Genomic DNA, 18032 nt, shown 5'->3' with positions numbered 1-18032 from the left:
CTGGTAGAATAGCCATAAGAGGCAGAACAATAAAAGAAATCCTTTGTGTATTTCAGTTTGTCATCTCGAGGGATATGGTCCAGATGAATGAAGTGAAGGTTCTAGGAGAGCAGACTGTCACTTGTTGAAGGGATTACTGGATAAGAACTCCTGGAAACTGCCCTCAGGGATAAAGGAGCAGGAGAGAAGAGAGCTGGCAGTTCTTTAAGCATCTTTTCCTTGAAGCACAAAAACTCATGATTCTCACGGGTAAGAAATCAGACAAGGCAGGCAGGAGACCAGAGAAGCTGAGGAAGACCCTTCTGGTCTGACTGGAGTGCAAGAAAGAAATGCGCTGGCACTGGAAGCAGGAATATGTACTCATAGGAGAGAATATAGGGATGGTGCTTGGGAGTATAGGAGTGGGATTAGAAGAGCTAAGGCACAGCTAGAGCTGAATGTGGCAAGCAATCTGAAAAAAAAAAAAATAGCTCCCAGAGGTATATTGATTGGAAAATGAGAACTTAAACAAATGGACACCCTGACCCCCAGTACTTCAATGATAATGCACATAGAGAGGGCTGGCAGGGTTTCTTTGCCATTTGACTTTTTTTATGGCTCAGTTTTTGCTGCAGTCATGATTCCCCCATTTCCCATGTCCCTGAACTTCAAGGTGAGAAAATAAAGTACTTTTTGTTGGAGAAAACCAAGGTGAAGATCTGAGAAACTTGAACACAGACAAGTCCTTGTTGAGGACTTGATGAGATGCATCCTGGGGTTCTAGGGGAGCGAGCAAGGGTGTGTCCTAGGGCACTCTCCATTGCATTGGAGAAGTCAGGGCAGGCAGGTGAAGTCTCCAGTAACAGGAGGAAAGGGAATGTCACACCCAGCCAGAATATTCAGGTGTTTTTTGCACAATACACAGTGCTCTGCTTCACGCGGTCATTGTTCAGCACATGTTTACAAACCTCAACAAGGTCTGCAAAACCAGGACTAGCCTGGGTATGTTCTGAGGAAGAAGAGAAAGACACACTTTTTTTTCAGTATTTTTTTTTAATCCAAATGAATGCTACAAACCAATTTAATCTAATTGTAGCAACAGGTTTTAATTGAAACACAGAACAAAACCTGGAACAAAGCTTTCTGAACAACTTTACTGACTAATCTGAAGTCATCATTCATTCTCCCTTCTGATAATTTACAAAACTCCTCCATTGACTCCACTTATTGAACAAATAAAAAAACAAATTCAAACCAAAAATTAAGCAGCAATCTTTCCTCTGAAGTTCTTAAATCTCAATTATATTAGTAAAGTAGTTAAGAAGCAAAAAGTGGGATGTTGGAATATGGAAGTGGGTATATCAAGAAGGAATATTATTCCCTTAAGTTGTTGATATCTTTTTGGAGCTAAAAAATTACACTTTTTTTTTTTTTAAATTGCTTACAACTTGAAGATAAAAAAATATATTGATAAAAAGAATGCACTCAATTCCATAGATGACTTCCTTTAAATTAAGTCTACCTTTGAAAATTGTAGTTTTGAATTATTACCATTAGTAGAAAGAAGTATATAAAATATAAAAATTAACTTTATAATATTCTTTTAAAAAGTGCATTATAGTTAATTTATGTATATATCTATATTTATACATACAATGCTTGTCCCCAAAATAAAAGAAAGAATAGAGTGGGAAATGTCAAGAAATATGGAATGGGAGATTTTATCCATTTCTAATATTGCAGTTATCTAGTGGGTAACTCTGGGAAGCATAGTAAAAGAATCCTTCAACTCTTCTCTGCTTCTTGTAACCATTATATATATATATATATATAAACTGTCAGTGAGAAGAGGGCCTTTGTGACCCAACAGTGGCACAACTGCTCTGTTTTTAAAGACTCAAGAAATTAGATACACATAGATGTGCCTCTACACACACATACAGATATAACGCTTTGGCAAGACAGAGAAATATTTTCATGACTATTTGGCAACAGTTAAAAAGCACCAAAACCACAGTGAGCATATATGCAATTAAAAATATTCTAGATTTAAACCCAAGACATATTATAATTTGCTATTGTAATCTGAATTATCACACTTTATCATCAGTGGATTTATATGCTTATATTTTGCTTGAATATTAACATAGACAGCAAGATTGTTGATGTCTTTCGTTACTATCCTGTGAAATACCCCACCCTCTTTCATGAGATCTTCAATCTTCTGATCTGTTGACATAATAATTTTCTTTTCTCCAGTATAATCTGGATCCTCTGGATATAACTCATCTCCTGGGGGTAGAAAAAAGATTTAGTTATAGACAGCCAACCTTATTTTTCAGCCTTTTCACAGGCAATTTTTTAGGATTTATCCGTATGTGTAAATCAGTGGAAATGTATTTTGCAATGCAAAGTAAATTTCCTCTAAACATCTTCAAATTTCAAGACAGAATCATACATTTCTGAAGTATGTCAGTGACACTGCAGTGCATGGTGAATGTTCCAGAGCTCCTGATAACATGCTATAAATGTGCTGTAATGACAGCCTGGCCAGACAGGAGTGTATATAATAGGTGGAGCACAGGACAAGCACTTCTTCACGTGTATAAAGATAGGACCAAGAACAGAAATGTATTTTGTTCTATTTCATTAAAGTAAATAATTGTTTTGCTATATCAATGCATTATACTCTTGTGCAAGACTGATAATAAACCCCAAATACAGAAATCCTAGGGGTCAATTGTGACCAAAAAAAAAAGGAAAGCATAATGAAAAACAAACTAAGAAGAGCAGAAAATAATAAGTAGTATATGAAGCTTTTCTTAACGCTGCATGTACTTGATTATGAAATGAGAGAGACTTAAGTAGGAGAAAGGGCAGGAGGAAGATGGCTGAGGGTATGGTTTTAGTCCAATGCCTTATCACTGCAGCTGTGCTTGATTCCCATCTCACAGTGATACCTGAAGTAAAGGAGAATTCCCACTGAAAAGGACTAAAGGAAGGAGTTTTTTAACATCCTTCAGATTACACAAAGCTGAAATGCTGGAATTTCTTCACAAATACACATATGATGACAATGGTGAGATAATCAGACTATGAGGAACTAAGAAATAACTGTGCTGTCTGATGCCCTGGCTTGTCTCTGACTGCAGCCACTGTCACAACCATAGCAAACAAGGTGGAAACAGCATGCAGAAATTTGACTTAGAAGAGTATTTTCCTTTCAGTTAAGGATGGTTTATGTCATGTGGCTTCAGCACACAGCATTCAGGAGATGCTGTGCATTTAGGAGCAGCCTCCAGCATGTCCTTACCCGGCAGCAGCTGGATTATTCCATCTGCAGCATTCAGCATCACAGGCATCCAGCGCTCACAGCCCTCCAGAGCCCGTGCAGAGCTGAACTGCTGCAGCTCCTCGAGGGAAGAGAAGTTGCACAGCCTGCAGAATTCATAAAACTGAGGTGGAGGAAACCAGATCTCCTGAGCCTTAAAGCGTTCGATGGCTTCTGGAGGTGATGACCACTGGAAGATGAAAACAAGTCTTGAAATAATAGTGTCAGCAGCAAACAGAAAGTGTGAATAAACTGAAGAGTCATTTAGCAAGGAAGTCCATACAGCAAAGGAGCTTGCAACAGACCATATCTTCTGAACGCAATAAAAACCATGTATAGACTACACCAAAGCAACAACAAAGACATTCTTAAAACTGAAAAACAAACAATCGATAAAAATTACTCTTTTTTCCCAATAAAAATAAATTTCTATTTTACACACAGACATGCTAGGATTAAAAACTGACATTTGTTTTAGGGGCATGACTGAAAGTTTACTGAAACCAACAGAAAACATTAAACTCACTATTACTGGAGGTTGCCACTGATGCTTTGAGATTTGAAAAGTACCTCTAAACATCTGCTTCTTAGAAGCATTGTTTTCAGAGCATGAACACCCAGCTATTCATCATAATTCTGCATGTTTAAACTATTGGTAATCTTGATTTCATCTCCTATGGTGAATTTAATAACATATGCATATTCGTTTGCAGTAGATTTATGCTATTATTAACAAAATTACAACATAAGCTCTTGAAAGTAAGGTTTCAGGTACTTTTAAATTTCTGTAGCAGAATTTGTTAAACAAATAAATATAGTAACATCAGTAATACCAAAATTTTAAGTAGGCCTTTACAGAACTGTCTGGTTTCTCATCTACTTCTAACTTGTAACCAAACTTTTCAGAATCCTAGAAAAACTTAAGGACCCTAATGTACCTGACCTTGAGCTCTCTTAGAGCTTCTTCATTAAGTTGGTTACTTTTACATGCTCAATTTAAAAAAAAAAGGTAAAAATGTCAAAATGTCAAAATTTTTACTAGACTATTTCAACAAGTTTGCATATTACTTAAAATATTCCAGGTAACTCCAAAAGACAAAAAATACTAGCATCTCACACAGTCCTGGAATATACCTGGATATACCACATGGATCTCTCCCAGCTTACTGAGGAGGTGTGACAACCCTGCTATATTGCAGGAATGAATGTAAAAAAATGGTATTTGTGAACTGCCTTGGAAAGAGACAGTAATTCACGGTGAAAGGGATCTGATGTAACATGGATCATGTCAACGACCTCGACAGCTGCTGCAGCTGCACCTCTAGTGATGGTGGCAGCTCCAGGAGTCCAGGGGAGAGGGGCACCACGCAGGTAAAAACTCCCTTCCCTTTCCTCATGTCTCACGGAGCTTTATCAGGAGGGCTTGCATTGATCTGGAGAAGAGACAGTTGTGTGGAGACCTCACAGCACCTTCCAGTATCTGAGGGGACTGCAGGGAAGCTGGAAAGGGACTCTGTCAGGAACGGTAATGACAGGACAAGGAGTACAACGGGTACAAATCGAAAGAGGGGACTTTTAGATTAGATACTAGAAGGCAGATTTTTAATGTAAGGGTGGTGGGACCCTGCAAAAGGTGCCCAGAGAAGCTGTGGCTGCCCCTGGATCCCTGGAAGTGTGCAAAGCCAGGTTGGACACTGGGGCTTGGAGCAACCTATTCTGGTGGAAGGTGTCCTGCCCTTCCATGGCGGGGGTCCCACCCCCGCCATTCCAACCCCTACCATTCTATGATTCTACGCCTGTTCGAAGTGTGAGGGCACAGTATCGGCGGAGCCAGGGGCTCGGGCAGGAGCGGCCGCTCCCATCTCAACACCCGCCCGGCCGGGCTGTGCTGCATGCCGGGCACGCCGGCCCCCCTTACCAGGACTGCTGTCACCTCCTGGTCGTCCTGCGAGACGTGTGGCGGCCGCTGCTGCAGGCAGCACAGGTAGAAAGCCGTGTCATAGCGGCGGCCGCCGGGACCGGCCCTGCCCACGGGCGTCAGCCAGTTGCTCCACTCGTGCAGCGCCCAGATGTTGGGCGCGCAGCCCAGGTGCCGGCACAGCCGCAGGAAGCAGGACGCGTCCTCCCGCACCCGGCGCCGCCACTCCCCGAGCTCGGCGGCGGGCGGCAGGCGCTCGGCGGGCAGCGGCGGGGCCGGCCCGCGCCCCGGCACCAGCAGCAAGATCCCCGCCTCCTCGAAGGTCTCCCTGAGAGCGCAGATGCGGAAGGCGACTTCCCCCGGCAGCTGCGAGCCCAGGCTCTCCCGGTCGGTGGCGAAGATCGGGGCGCGGCTGCCGCCGGGCGGCGGCGGCTTCACGGCACCCAGCCCGCAGTGCGGCGAGGCTGGCAGCAGCCCCAGCCACTCGGCGGAGAAATCCGCCGGTTCCGCCAGCCCGCCCGGGAACACGTGGGCGCCGGGCATGAAGCCGCTGCGGGAGCTCCGGCGCAGCAGCAGCAGCTCGTAGTCGAAGGGGCCGAGCGGCGAGCGCGGCGGCCGGCCCGGCGTGCCCGCCGCCAGCAGCAGCGTGGCCGCCTCCCGCCAGTGCCGCAGCCGCGGGTTCATCTTGGCGAGGCGCAGGGCGCCGGGGCAGCCGCGCTCCCGCGGTGTGGCGGGCCGGCACCGCCGCCTGCGCCCCCGGAGGAGCCACTGCAGCCGCGGGGCGGGCCTGCGCCGGGGGAGGCCCGCAGGAGGCGGGACAGCGCCGGCATGCCTCGGCCCCCCTCAGCCCTAAGCCGGTAAGTAGCGGGTGTCCTCTGGGGGCTAAAGCTTAAGGAAATACAGAGGGTTTAAGGCAGCGATGGCCGGGAGAAACGAGGCGATGGCTTTAAGTGGCTTGGGAAGCTGTGGCTTGGGCTGGCTCGCTTTTCCTGGGGACTCAGAGCACGGAGTGTATTTACAGCACCGCAAGGTGTAAATGTGCAGGAGCTTCCTCGGAGCCCAGAACCTCCCTGAGCACGGGGAAGGGTCTGTAGTGCCAGCCCCGGGAGTCAGCACGGGGTCAGGAGCCAAGGACTGGGATTTTTGTTGGTAATGCTGCTGCTGACCCGCCAGCTGGCCTCGCAGAAATCTCCTTATCTCAATGCCACAGCAAGCCACGCTGACAGCAAAAGTCATTTTAGGTCTGTAGTTAAACGTGACGTTTGCCAAGTTGTTTGAATTTGTTCTAGTACATTCCAGATGGAAGGAGTATGTAGAGTTTTAGTTTATCGTTACAGAGCTCTTCTGTTTTGAGGTTTTTAAGTACCTTGTTAGCTGAAAAAAAAATTCAGCAAGTTAGCAAAACCTTGAAAGGTTCTTTGAACCTTTAGGAAATATTTATTTTTGTTAATTTATTTTGATTCCTCAATTTTCTTTAATTTGTAAGAAATTTAAGCAGAAAAAAGGTGGTGACACAGGTTGAGAAGTTTTGAGAAGAATGGTATTTACATGTAACCTGGCAAATCCTTCTCCCATCCGTAATCCAGATTGCATTTGGCAAATACCCGTGTACCTGTACATGCTTCTAACAACCTCTCAATTTGATTTTATATTTGAGCTTGTACTTGATGTTTTATGAGATGTGTGTCACTAGAACTGAAATGAAGTTTAGAAGCAGCTGAAGCATTGGGATGCTGGATCATGTCAAAAATGACCTTGAGGTGTGCCCAGGCACAGCTGGCCATAAGCTCACCCTGGTGTCTGGCTGCAGTGGGCAGAGCAGGTCAGCCAAGGCAGCTGATGCTGCTAAAAGGAATGGCCAAACAACAGACAAGCCTGCCTCCCTGTCCTTCCCTTGCTTATCACTGAATATACAAGCAAAACCAATGATATCTGTTAACCTGAGCAGCCCTTTCCTCACTAATTTAATCCTTTTTGCTCACCAGTAATTACCACATTAGGCAGTTGAAACATAAGGCTCATTAATTTGTTGTTTTCTACTAAGGCATTTTGAATGTAAAATTATGAAATTCATCTTGATATTTGTTTGCCTTTTGCACTCTGTGTATTTAACTATTTCACTGCATTAAGCATCTTGTTTGGAATGTGCTTTGCTTGAAAGCTGATTTACTGGTGAAATATTAATAAACTACTGAGGTTTTTTAAGATTTAACATCCAATGAGCTTGATGGCAGATCAAAAAGATTTAGGGTCCATTATGTCAGATCATTTCAGCATAAAGACATTTTAAGTAGAAAGTACTCATGTACCAATAATGAATGGTGTCACTTTCAAATCAGATATAATACCCACACATATACAAAAGTATCTTAGTATGGTAGAAATGTGATATCTAATAGCCCTGGAGCATAATTTCAGAACATATCTAGGAAAATCTGATACCAGAGAATAGCAGTGATTAGAGTGTTATCTTAAGTTTCTAACTGGGGTATTGGTTTGGGTTTTTTTTATCTTGGACATTCTAAAGGCTCACAAGTGCTAGTATGTAAAGCAGGGATACCCTGGCAAATGAAGCATAGGATCATAAAATGGTCTGGGTTGGAAGAGACCCTAAAGATCACCTGGTTCCCCCTCTGCCATGGGCAGGGACACCTTCCACTATCCCAGGTTATGCCAAACCCCATCAAACCTGGCCTTGGACACTTCCAGGGATCCAGGGGCAGCCACAGCTTCTCTGGGCAACCTGTTGCAGTGCCTCATCACCCTCACAGGGAATGATTTCTTCCTAATACTCCATCTAAACCTACTCTCAGTCAGTGTGAAGCCATTCCCCCTTGTCCCTCCCCCTTGTCACACCCCCTTGTTAATTGTTTCTCTTCATCTTTCTTTCAGGCTTCCTTCAGGCACTGAGAGGGCACAATTAGGTCACCCCAAAGCTGTCTCTTCTCCAGGTTGAACAATCCCAATTCTCTCAGCCTTTCCTCCTAGCAGAGGTGCTTTATTCCCCTGATTAAAACTCCCTTGGTTTCATTGGCACCCACTGGTATGAAACCTCATGGTTCTGGTTCCAAAGGCATTCCTGCAGGGCAGTGGAAATGGGATGTGTGACTGGCATGGTGCTGTGGCCTCAGACACCCAGAGAATGCCAGGGCTGGGGTTGCAGCTCTGTTCAGGACTGAGCTCAGCATCCTAAACAATTCTTTGGGCCCAAACACAGCCAAGTGCAAGCCAAGGTAAACTTTCTTCCTTGCTCCATTTGCTGTATTTTCCCACACAGTCCTGCAGTATAAGTCACCTGTTAAGAAGGTGTCATTCCTTTCCTGAGGGTCAGCAGATTCATCCTATTGCTGGCAGGCTTTTTGGCTTCTTTCAGAATTGTCTTTGGAAGAGTGTTTCAGTATCCATTCACTGCAAAGCTGAAGTCATCTCGTGTGAAATTCCAGGAGCATGTGAGTCTTTACCTGACCCAGTTATCAGAACTGGAGGTTGCAGGGGGTTCTGAGAATGAGCACTCAGAAACTCTGTGAGCAAAGATAAAGGATGCAAAGGGAAGTTCTACCCCCTTCCAGTTTCTTGTTAAGAAAGGCAAAAGATCAGCTCTTAGAGTTTGTATCTGCCCCCTCAAAGCTGTAGCTGACCTGCTGGAGGTAGCTCACATGAATATAGAATAACTGTTAAAGGCAAATTAGATGTAAGGTTATCTATAGAGCATGTTCCTTCATCTCCAATGTAGATGATTTTGTCTTCAATGTATTCTGCTAGAATGCAGAGCTTATCTCTCTTAAATATTCTTAAATATTTATAGCTTTAATAGCTTAAATATTTATAACTTAAATATTCTATAGCTTTACGAGAGAAAATCTATCACTAATCCTAAACCAAGCACACCAGTTTATTGCATTACGGTGTGGAAGGATTCCAGCACAAGGACATGATGCTTCTAGGGCCAGTTGTAGGCTGGGAATCCAGGGCACTTCAGTGTGAAGAGAAGTCTCTCCATAGCAAGAATTACCTAGATACATGTGTGAGAAAGAGTCAGAGGTCCCCTCCAAATTAAATTATTAAAAAAAGAAAAAAAGGTGGTTTTGCTAAAAGGTAAAGAATTCAGCTGTCTTTCATGCTACTTGTATGCCAGAACATGCAACTGTGTACTTACTGGGCCCCAGATAATTGTGTATTTCAGTTTCTTTTCGAAACCAGATTGTGTTGTATTGAAAAAGAAACCCTTCTGAGTGATGCAGAAGTTACATCAAATAAAATACCATAAGATTATTGCACTGATAATAATTCTTTGTGGCATCGTATTTCAACAATGCAGAGGTTACTTCAATATTTTTCTCTACAGTTCAATTACTGCTGACAAGAAAAAGTATAAGTTTGTTTAAAAAAAAAGTCTAAGTCACTAGATATATAGAAATGAGTCTCAAATTAATTTTCTGGGTTTTTTTTCTATGTGATTACACTACTTAGCAATCAAATTACTTCATTCCTTCTGTTACATCATTGCATAAATTATTTTGCCCAGACAGGTCAGTGTAGATTTCACCACTGTAATAATTAATTTCAGATGAAAAACAAGGTCCATCAACATTTCATCATTTAGTTTAGTTTACATGCTATCCTCTGAGTTGGAGATGATTATACTGAGTCAGTTCTTGGTTTAATTTAGATGCATTTTGTCCCCATGCAGATGTAGTGTCTACAATAATGAGTTGTGACAACTTCAAGTATAAAAAAATGCAGAGATTTCACGAGGTTTGTCTACTGATTCTTAAACTGGCTTATTTTACAGTACTGTAGAATCACAGAGTCATTTAGGTTGGAAAAAAACCCCAAGATCATTGAGTCCAACCATGAACCCAGCACTGCCAAGTCCACCACTAAACCATGTCCCCAAGTGCCCCATCTACACATCTTTTAATTGCCTCCAGCTATTTCAAATGGTATTTCAGATACCTCCAGGTCACTTCAAAATAACATGCTAAGGCTTTTAGATTGTTTAGCTCATATAATATCAACAAATAGGCAGACTTAATAATTAATATGAAAAGTAAATAGATTATTCACTGTATAGGTTTTCAAGTATTGTTTCCATATTGTGAATAAATGTCACATGTAGGAAATGCAGGTTTATGATTATAACACCATTATACAGATTGATTAAAAAGAAAAATAAAAAAACCAAACAGCTAACCTCATACAAAATGATATTCCAACAAATTAGGCAGATGAGAAAACTAGGTTACAGATAGTATTAACAACTGGAACTGTTCTACTTCCAGCAGACACAAAATGGATTACACATCTTATGGAAATGGAAATTATGGTTCTAATTCTGCAGCTTTTAGTTATGTGAATAGTTTTCACACATGTAATTTCGTGCCAGACTGAGTACTGGTGGCTTGTTTGAGGGATCATTTGGAGCACACCTTCCAGGACCCAGAATTCAAATGTGTATATCTTAAGTTACACCTGCAATTAGCATATTAGATTAAGTTGCTAAGGGAGTATCATGTTTGCTATCTCTGGCAGTCCTCAGTCATTTTATATGGTATAAATAGTTAAGTATTTTCTTTTGTCTTCTTTTTCTTATTTCCCCTTTCTTGTGGTTTTTTTCCCTCCCCAAAGTTTATGCTATTTTTGTACAGATTTTTTCTGGATCACACAAAGAAATTGCATTTAATTTTATTTTTCCCAAGACAATGGTAGATGACTGTAAGATATGAGTTTTATTATTCTTTCAAAAGCCCCATGATTTTTAAAGTCAGTTGTTTGGCTGTGTGGTTTTTTAGTGCTGTGGCACATCAGTGAGTTCAACTGTGTGTGTTAGTTGAACATTTGTGTGTGAGAGACACACCTGACTGATCAGAGACTGCAGTGATAATTTCATGCACAGTGGAAATTATCAAAATAACAGAGCACATTTATGCCACAGCTGTGACTTCATTTCTGTGCACCTGAATTATACCAAGCTTTAAGAGGATTTGTTTGTTTAATTTGGTGTAGATTTAAGTATATGATAAATAATGTCATGCAGTGCAGTGTAAATAAAACATACAATTAAAGGAAAGAGAAGAAAACAAAAACCCACCTGACCCTGTTGAGGGCTGAGAAGTCAGTTTCTGTCACTCTTGTAAATCACAGTAGATATTCTCACAAGTGACTGGAACTGAGAAATAAACATAATTGCATTTGGTAAGTGGCCTCTGTGGGTGGTGGTTTCAGAGAGGTTATGATTGGATTTTTGTTTGCAGTCACATTGCTTCCAACATGGAACACTCATGCTTGGCTGGCTGAGAGGATCCACCAGAGCCCTGGTGCTGGCTAAATGCCCTGTGATTTTTCACCTTTGCACAGGTTCTGCAGTGGCAGCTGCTAAAGCTACATCCCAGCTGCACCCAGTACCACGGCAGAAAGCTGTGAGGATGGGTGATGGAATCCAGCCATGTGGGACTGCCTTCTTCCAGGAGAAAGTCATTTGTAGTGTGGAACCGGGGAAGATAGGGATTGTCTTCTGTAAAATGGATAACAGCATGTAGCAAATTACTCTTAGTCTGTAAAACATAATTAGAGAATGGAGTCAGTTCCACTCAGGGATATTTTATATCCTCTGTCCCATTGGCATGAGATATTCCTTTTTTTATAGAGAAGCTGTAGTTTAACATTGGGATGCTGTTGCATATAACAAAAAGCAGACTTTGGTATTTACTACATACATCCATCTCCTTTCCTTTTTTAGTTGTTCCCTAAACAAATGTGGATAATTTTATATGAAATACATTATTTTCTAATCCCACTTTTATTGTACACTTACTGTAGCAAATGCTGCTCACGTGTGAACTATTTTGTCCAGATCTCTTCCTGTATTAAAAGACTTATATAATCGTATTGAGAGAAAGCACTTAGAGATCTGTAATCCACTGGTCTTACTGAATGACTTTTTACATAATGAAAATCTGTGAAGGGTAAATATGTTGACTAGGAGTTCCATTAGCACTTAAATACAAGGTATTTCTGGAAAGCAAACATAAACAACACAAACCTTCCAGAGAAGGAAAAGCAAGCCTGTAACCAATCCTCTCTACGAACAATAAGCACATGTTTAATTTTTAATCTGAAAGCTAATTACATCAGTCTTTTAGTCCAGTTTTAAATAATTGCATTGCTGTAAAAAATATTTTCATACATACATGAAAAATTTTGAAACTAATTATATTTTATATTCATAGTGCTGAAATTTGATGTTACATTGTTTGCAACATCACTATAAGAGTAATCACTTTAATTACAATCCTGTGTTCCTATACTAGAAAATAGTGTAGTGGGTTTTTATGGTGATAGACTGGAAATCCTGGAATGAAATTACAAATTGCTGCATTTAACAGACTCAGTTCTGATGGTTTGATACAACTGTTGGTCATTGTTGCTACCAATAGCACAGGACCAAGTTTCACGCTCCTTGGGTTGTCTAAATCTTTTATTAAAGTAAGTGCCAGCTTTGCTGGCTGAAAGAGACAGAGTTTGGATCCTAACACAAGGAGATTCCAATTGTTAGTCCAGTCTAGTCTGGTTCTCAGGTTGTCCAAGCCAATGATTCTGTACGTCACACTGGACAGCCAGTGCTGAAGGCAGAATCATCTGTTAGCCTAAATGTTATTGTAGCTGTTTCCTAAGGCTGGGATTTCGTGGCTTTTCAGACTGCTGCTTCCATGGCAGTGTAAGCTACATCACTATTCAACTTTGGGAGCTTGAGAAGGCTGTGCTTATGTTAACAAAACTAATGAGAGGGCTTAGCATGTTACTTTAAATACTGGGGTTGAAAAAAGAACTTCAATTTAGAAGAACCTACTACAGATAATCTATAATAATATTCCAGCTTTTCGAAGAGTTATAGAATGGTTTGAGATGGAAGAGACTTTAAAGATCATCTGGTTTCAACCCCTGCCATGGGCAGGGACACCTTCCACCAGACCAGATTGTACCAAGGCCTGTCCAACCTGACCTCAAATGTTTCCAGGGATGGGGCAGCCACAGCTTCTCTGGGCAACCTGTGCCAGGGCCTCACTGCCCTCACAGGAACAATTTCTTCCCTGTACCTCATCTGAACCAGCTCTGCCAGTGTGAAGCCATTCCCCCTTGTCACTCCATCCCTTGTGAATAGGCTCTCTCCATCTTTCTTGCGGGCTCCCTTCAGGCACTGGAAGAGCACAATTAGGTCACCCCAAAGTTTGTCTTCTGCAGGCTCAACAATCCCAATTCTCCCAGCCTTCCCTTACAACAGAGGTGCTTTATCCCTCTGATCAACTTTGTAGCCTCCTCTGGACCTGCTCTGACAGATTTTGTTTTATTTGAATTACTGCTGCAAGCAAACCAGTAAGTTATAAGGAAGTACTTTATTTTAAGTTAAATAAATAGTGACAGTAACAGGTTTGCATTATTCAAAGTGTAGAAAATACCAACCATGCACAGGCAAAACCAGTGTAATTCAAGTCAGGAGTAAGATTTTACTATACAAGCAATGACCATCTTCTCTTGTACTATAAATACATTCTCACCAATCAACATGAGAGTATGTGCTTTTTCATCATGCTGTTTCAATATAGAGTATTTTAAAGTATGAATTCCCGTTTTTCACTTACAAAGTAGCATTTCCAGTCTCCTTCCAGTTGCATTCCAGTAGGGGGAAAAAAAGACTGCAAATCTGTATCTCTATTTTTTAATTTAAAGGAAGCCTCTGTACTATTGGGCAATGGAGGTTTCATTTAGTTTTGGTTTTGTGCAGTGTCGTGCCAAACTCTGTCACGTGGAACAAACACATGTAGGAGATGAGTGGCAACACTTTATCCATGGAGACAGTGCCAATCCTCTGTTAGAATTTTACTTAATCTATTAATTTCAAATAGGCTAAATATAAAATAATACAGATTTTTAGGAACATACTAATGATTAATTAATTTGCAGCCAGCTTTGTCTTAAGATTTGAAAATTCTTTTTCCAAGGCCAATCCTTTAAATAGTAATTGTATACATATTCATAATAAAGCATGACTTACATACTTATAGGCTATTTATATGAATTCTTTGAGTCCTATATTAAAAATCCAAGTAAAAAACCAAAACTGCAATGGACTGAAAACTTAACAGTTTACCAACCCTGAGTTTACCAGCACTGAGGCTTGCTTTTGAAGATGACCTAAAAATTCTTCTACACAACTAAGCATAGATAAACTCTTTATTTATGGTTAGGTGTGTGGAGGATACCAAGATAAAAGATAATGAATGTTGTCATTGTTACCATTTAGTTAGCCACCAGAAAACAGACTTGCATTCATGACTTGGGGGTTTGAGAACATGTGGTTAAGTGGTCTGATTTCACAAAATTTATGGAGTTTTCACGAAGCACAGAACAGAGCCCAATGGCTACTCTACCTTCCTGTGAACCAAGTGAGAGTGCAAAAAGTGAAAACATCCACAGAAGGTCCTTAATGACAAGAGGTGGCAATCCAAATAGGTACATTCTTCTGCAGCTTTTGCTGTATTTTCCTTAAGTATGTTTACTTATTGTGATTGTGAAGGAGATCATCGAATTTAAATGAACACTCAGCAATTACACCTTGTCTAGGCAGGCTGGAACTGTAGCACCGATACATACAGACCTGGCTTTGTTAGAAAGCTGTTAGGGATCTCTACAGACATAGATTAACTACTTCTAAAACACATTCTATGGAATGAGTGAGACACAAAAGAAAGGAATGTGGAGTTGTCTTGGAACACTGAATTCCTGAGAGAATGGAGTTAGACTTGGACAATGTGCAGAGCTCACATTATCCTTCAACATAAGGATAATCTATAGCTTCGAATTCAGACCTCCGCTTACTATTTTCTTCCTCACCTTCAAGTGACCAGATTCAAATGCACTTCCCCCCCCCCATAAATCCAGATAAGTTTTAAAGATTAAACTCTTTGCTGCAGTTCTTTAAGTTCTTAACTCAAAAATATTAAAAAATATTAGGTGTTTATGCATGTTGTCAATTTTATTTAACAAGCATGAAGACTGTTCACAAAACATGTCTGATTATTACTTTTTGATAATGTTCTTGTAATAATCAATGAAGAACAATGACTTCTTAAACCCCTAGTATTTTGGGGTCTTTATATTTGGCTGTGGAGTGCCCCATACACCTATGGCACTGTAGCATGTGTACCAAGCATTCCTGAACTGGCAGTGTGTATTCACAGCACTAGAAGGTACTTCCAGAAGTAAATAATAAATACCATTACACATAAATCCTTTTTACAAAATATTGTAAAGCTTCTCTGCTAAGTAAGTGTATATTCCCACAGTTTTATATTTAAATGTTGATAATTCCACAGGGAAGCACTAGAAAGTTTTATGCCGTTGCATTTCTCTTCTAGAATTTTAGTGTTATCAAATGGGACCAATCCTACAGGCTTCCCAGATGATTAATCAGACATGACTGAGATACGAAACTGAGACACATTTTTAGCTTTGTCTGGATTTCTGCAATTTGGGAGCTTGCAGAAATGTGGCTGTACATATGCAAGCATCAGTCCCTCCCTGTCAACAGGAGAGGGGATAACATTGGGAAAGTCTGCTTTAACTTAACATCATTCCTCTTTGCTGAAATCTATTTTCCCATGTTACTGCATCTGCTGTGGGTAGATTCATTGCTCCTGTTTTCATAGTTAATCACGGAGTACAAATTGCTGCTTCAGAAAGAAAAATTAAAATCAGTAGCAAGAATCAGTCTTCCTGCAGGAAAGATAAAATCATGGTAAATGTGAATGAAAATCATGAGGCTTGCTAGTATTTTTCTGAATATGCAACTCTCTCTTTTTTCTCTCTGGATTTGGAAAGCGATTAGTCATTGACATATGCTGTGCCAATTCATGCAACTGGGTTCCCTACAATCCAGTCTAAATCAACAAACAGTACTTGGTATCAAACATTGTTCTGTTTTCTCCCCCCTCCCCAACCATTAACTTATTTAAAATAGAGTTTGGTTACATTCTTTTATTTGGGTTTTCATCCTTAGCCCTTTCCTCTGCCTAAGAAATATGTTTTGTATTTGATGGAAAAAAAGAAGTATTCTATTCACTTGGTCTGACAAAACACCCGTTAGCCATCAAATTTATGTTACCCTCCAATACTGTAAACAGTGACCAGCAGCAAACAGCAGAGCCTAGTGAAGAACAAAAACCACAGGCTTCTGAGAATAGTGACCTATTAATAGCAGGCAAATCCCTGTTACAGCCAGCAGTGATAATACCCTGATACTTCGCTTAACTGTTACAAGTCCAGTAAACGAAGACATTCTACTCTGCAGGCTGATTTACATCCCTTTTCTTCAAAAAGCATGAAGAAACAAATAGTGCATTTTAGGCTATCCAGAGGCGAAAGTTCTGCTTTGTTCTTTCAAGTGCTCCTTTAAAATTCTCAGTCCATCCAAGTGACACACTTTGGAAGTGAAGGTGAGGCATGAAACACTCCAGACAAGCTGGAGAGGGGTCGCTCGTGTCAGAGCTTGCACCACCCTAAGACAGTTTTACCACACACACGGCCAGGACAATAGCGATAATGAGCACAGCAGTGAAAATAATCCCAGCTAGAACCTTGCTGATATCGCAGAAGGATTTATTTTCCTCCACAGAGATCATGCCAATAGAGGAAGCGCCCACGCTGATGGTGGATTTCAGTTCAGCCCCTGGGTCTTGCTTAGCCTCTACTGTCCACTGGGGGACATTGACCTTCATCTCCATCTCGTACATCATCTCTCCTACCTGGTTGATCTCGTTCTCGAGGTCTTTCAAATCCACCTCGTCTATGTTGTGCTCAGCCTCGTATTTCATGTTCTGGACGCTCATGGCGCGGGCGGCCACGCCGGAGGTTCCCCCGCTCATGCCCGTCTGGATCAGGTGTTTTTTGGGGACGTTCAGCGGGAACTCGTGGCCCAGCTCCAGGGCTCTCCTCATATCGATCTCCAGGATCTCTAGGCACGTGGAGAAAATCACCCATAGCCTCTCGAACTCGGCTTTATCTTCCTTACTCACGCTTTTGTCCTTCAGGACCGTGGTGAGCTTGTTCCTGTTGGCCACCGCAAGCTCCTGAGCTTTCTGCCGGGTTTTCTTGAGCTCCTCCCGCAGGTTCTGGGAGTCCGAGGTGCCGCCGATGGTCAGCACCATGTGCCGGTAGCAGGCGGTCACCTTGTTGAGCGCGTCCAGCAGCGCCTTGCACTCCTCCTTCACCATGGTGGCGGCGGGGGCCGTGCCCGGTGCCGCCCTGCCCGGTGCCGCCCTGACTTACCCGGTGCCGGGCCCCGGGCGCTGCCACAGCCGGGCGCTACCAGCACTCATGGCAAGCGCTGCCTCCGGGTAGCGCCTACATCCAGCACCCCCTTACCCGCTGGTCAGGCGGCTGCGGGAGCTCGGGCAGGCGGCGGGGAGCCCGGGCGGGCAGGCAGCATCGCTCCCCGCGCCACCGCCGTCTGCAGCGCCACCGGGGCGGCTCGGTCCGCGCCGCGCTCAGCGGGGCGCTGCTGTTTGAAAAGTGCCAAACGCCGAGGATGGAGGAGAAAAAAATAAGAAATCAAAAAAGCCAAGGCTAAAGCTCTGGGGAGCGGCAGCCGGACAGCCGGCGGTCCCCGCCGCCGCCACTTAACTCGCCCCAGCTGGGCGCCCGCGCGGTCACATGGGGGGAGCGCCCGGCCCGGCCCTATAAGCCCTCGCAGGCTCCGCCTCCGCAGGCAGCGATTCCGCCGTGCTCCCCGCTCTTCGCCCGTTCCCT

At 42.5% G+C, this 18032-nt stretch overlaps 3 protein-coding genes across 4 annotated transcripts in view; 1 reads left to right on the top strand and 2 right to left on the bottom strand.

The window, feature by feature from the left end:
• Nucleotides 1–906: 906 nt before the first annotated feature.
• Nucleotides 907–6058, bottom strand: NUDT19 (nudix hydrolase 19; the record flags this gene model as incomplete). The annotated part of the gene is given in 4 exon segments (XM_084215454.1): nucleotides 907–2271; nucleotides 3293–3500; nucleotides 5229–5942; nucleotides 5945–6058. Coding segments are annotated over 4 exon segments (1263 nt in total). The 3' UTR covers nucleotides 907–2044.
• ANKRD27 (ankyrin repeat domain 27) overlaps nucleotides 5983–18032 on the top strand; it is a 54434-nt gene continuing 42384 nt past the window's right edge. For both annotated transcript variants that reach the window (XM_084215175.1, XM_084215172.1), the window contains exon 1: nucleotides 5983–6085. The gene's annotated coding sequence lies outside the window, so the exon portion shown is untranslated. The remainder of the gene's footprint in view (nucleotides 6086–18032) is intronic.
• Nucleotides 16213–17922, bottom strand: RGS9BP (regulator of G protein signaling 9 binding protein). Its single transcript, XM_084215071.1, has one exon. The coding sequence runs from the start codon at nucleotides 17495–17497 to the stop codon at nucleotides 16784–16786; it is 714 nt and encodes a 237-aa protein (XP_084071197.1). The 5' UTR covers nucleotides 17498–17922; the 3' UTR covers nucleotides 16213–16783.

The sequence above is a fragment of the Fringilla coelebs genome (assembly GCF_963513975.1).
Source record: "Fringilla coelebs genome assembly, chromosome: 14".
NCBI lineage: Eukaryota > Metazoa > Chordata > Aves > Passeriformes > Fringillidae > Fringilla > Fringilla coelebs.
This window is presented reverse-complemented; position numbering and strand designations above follow the sequence as displayed.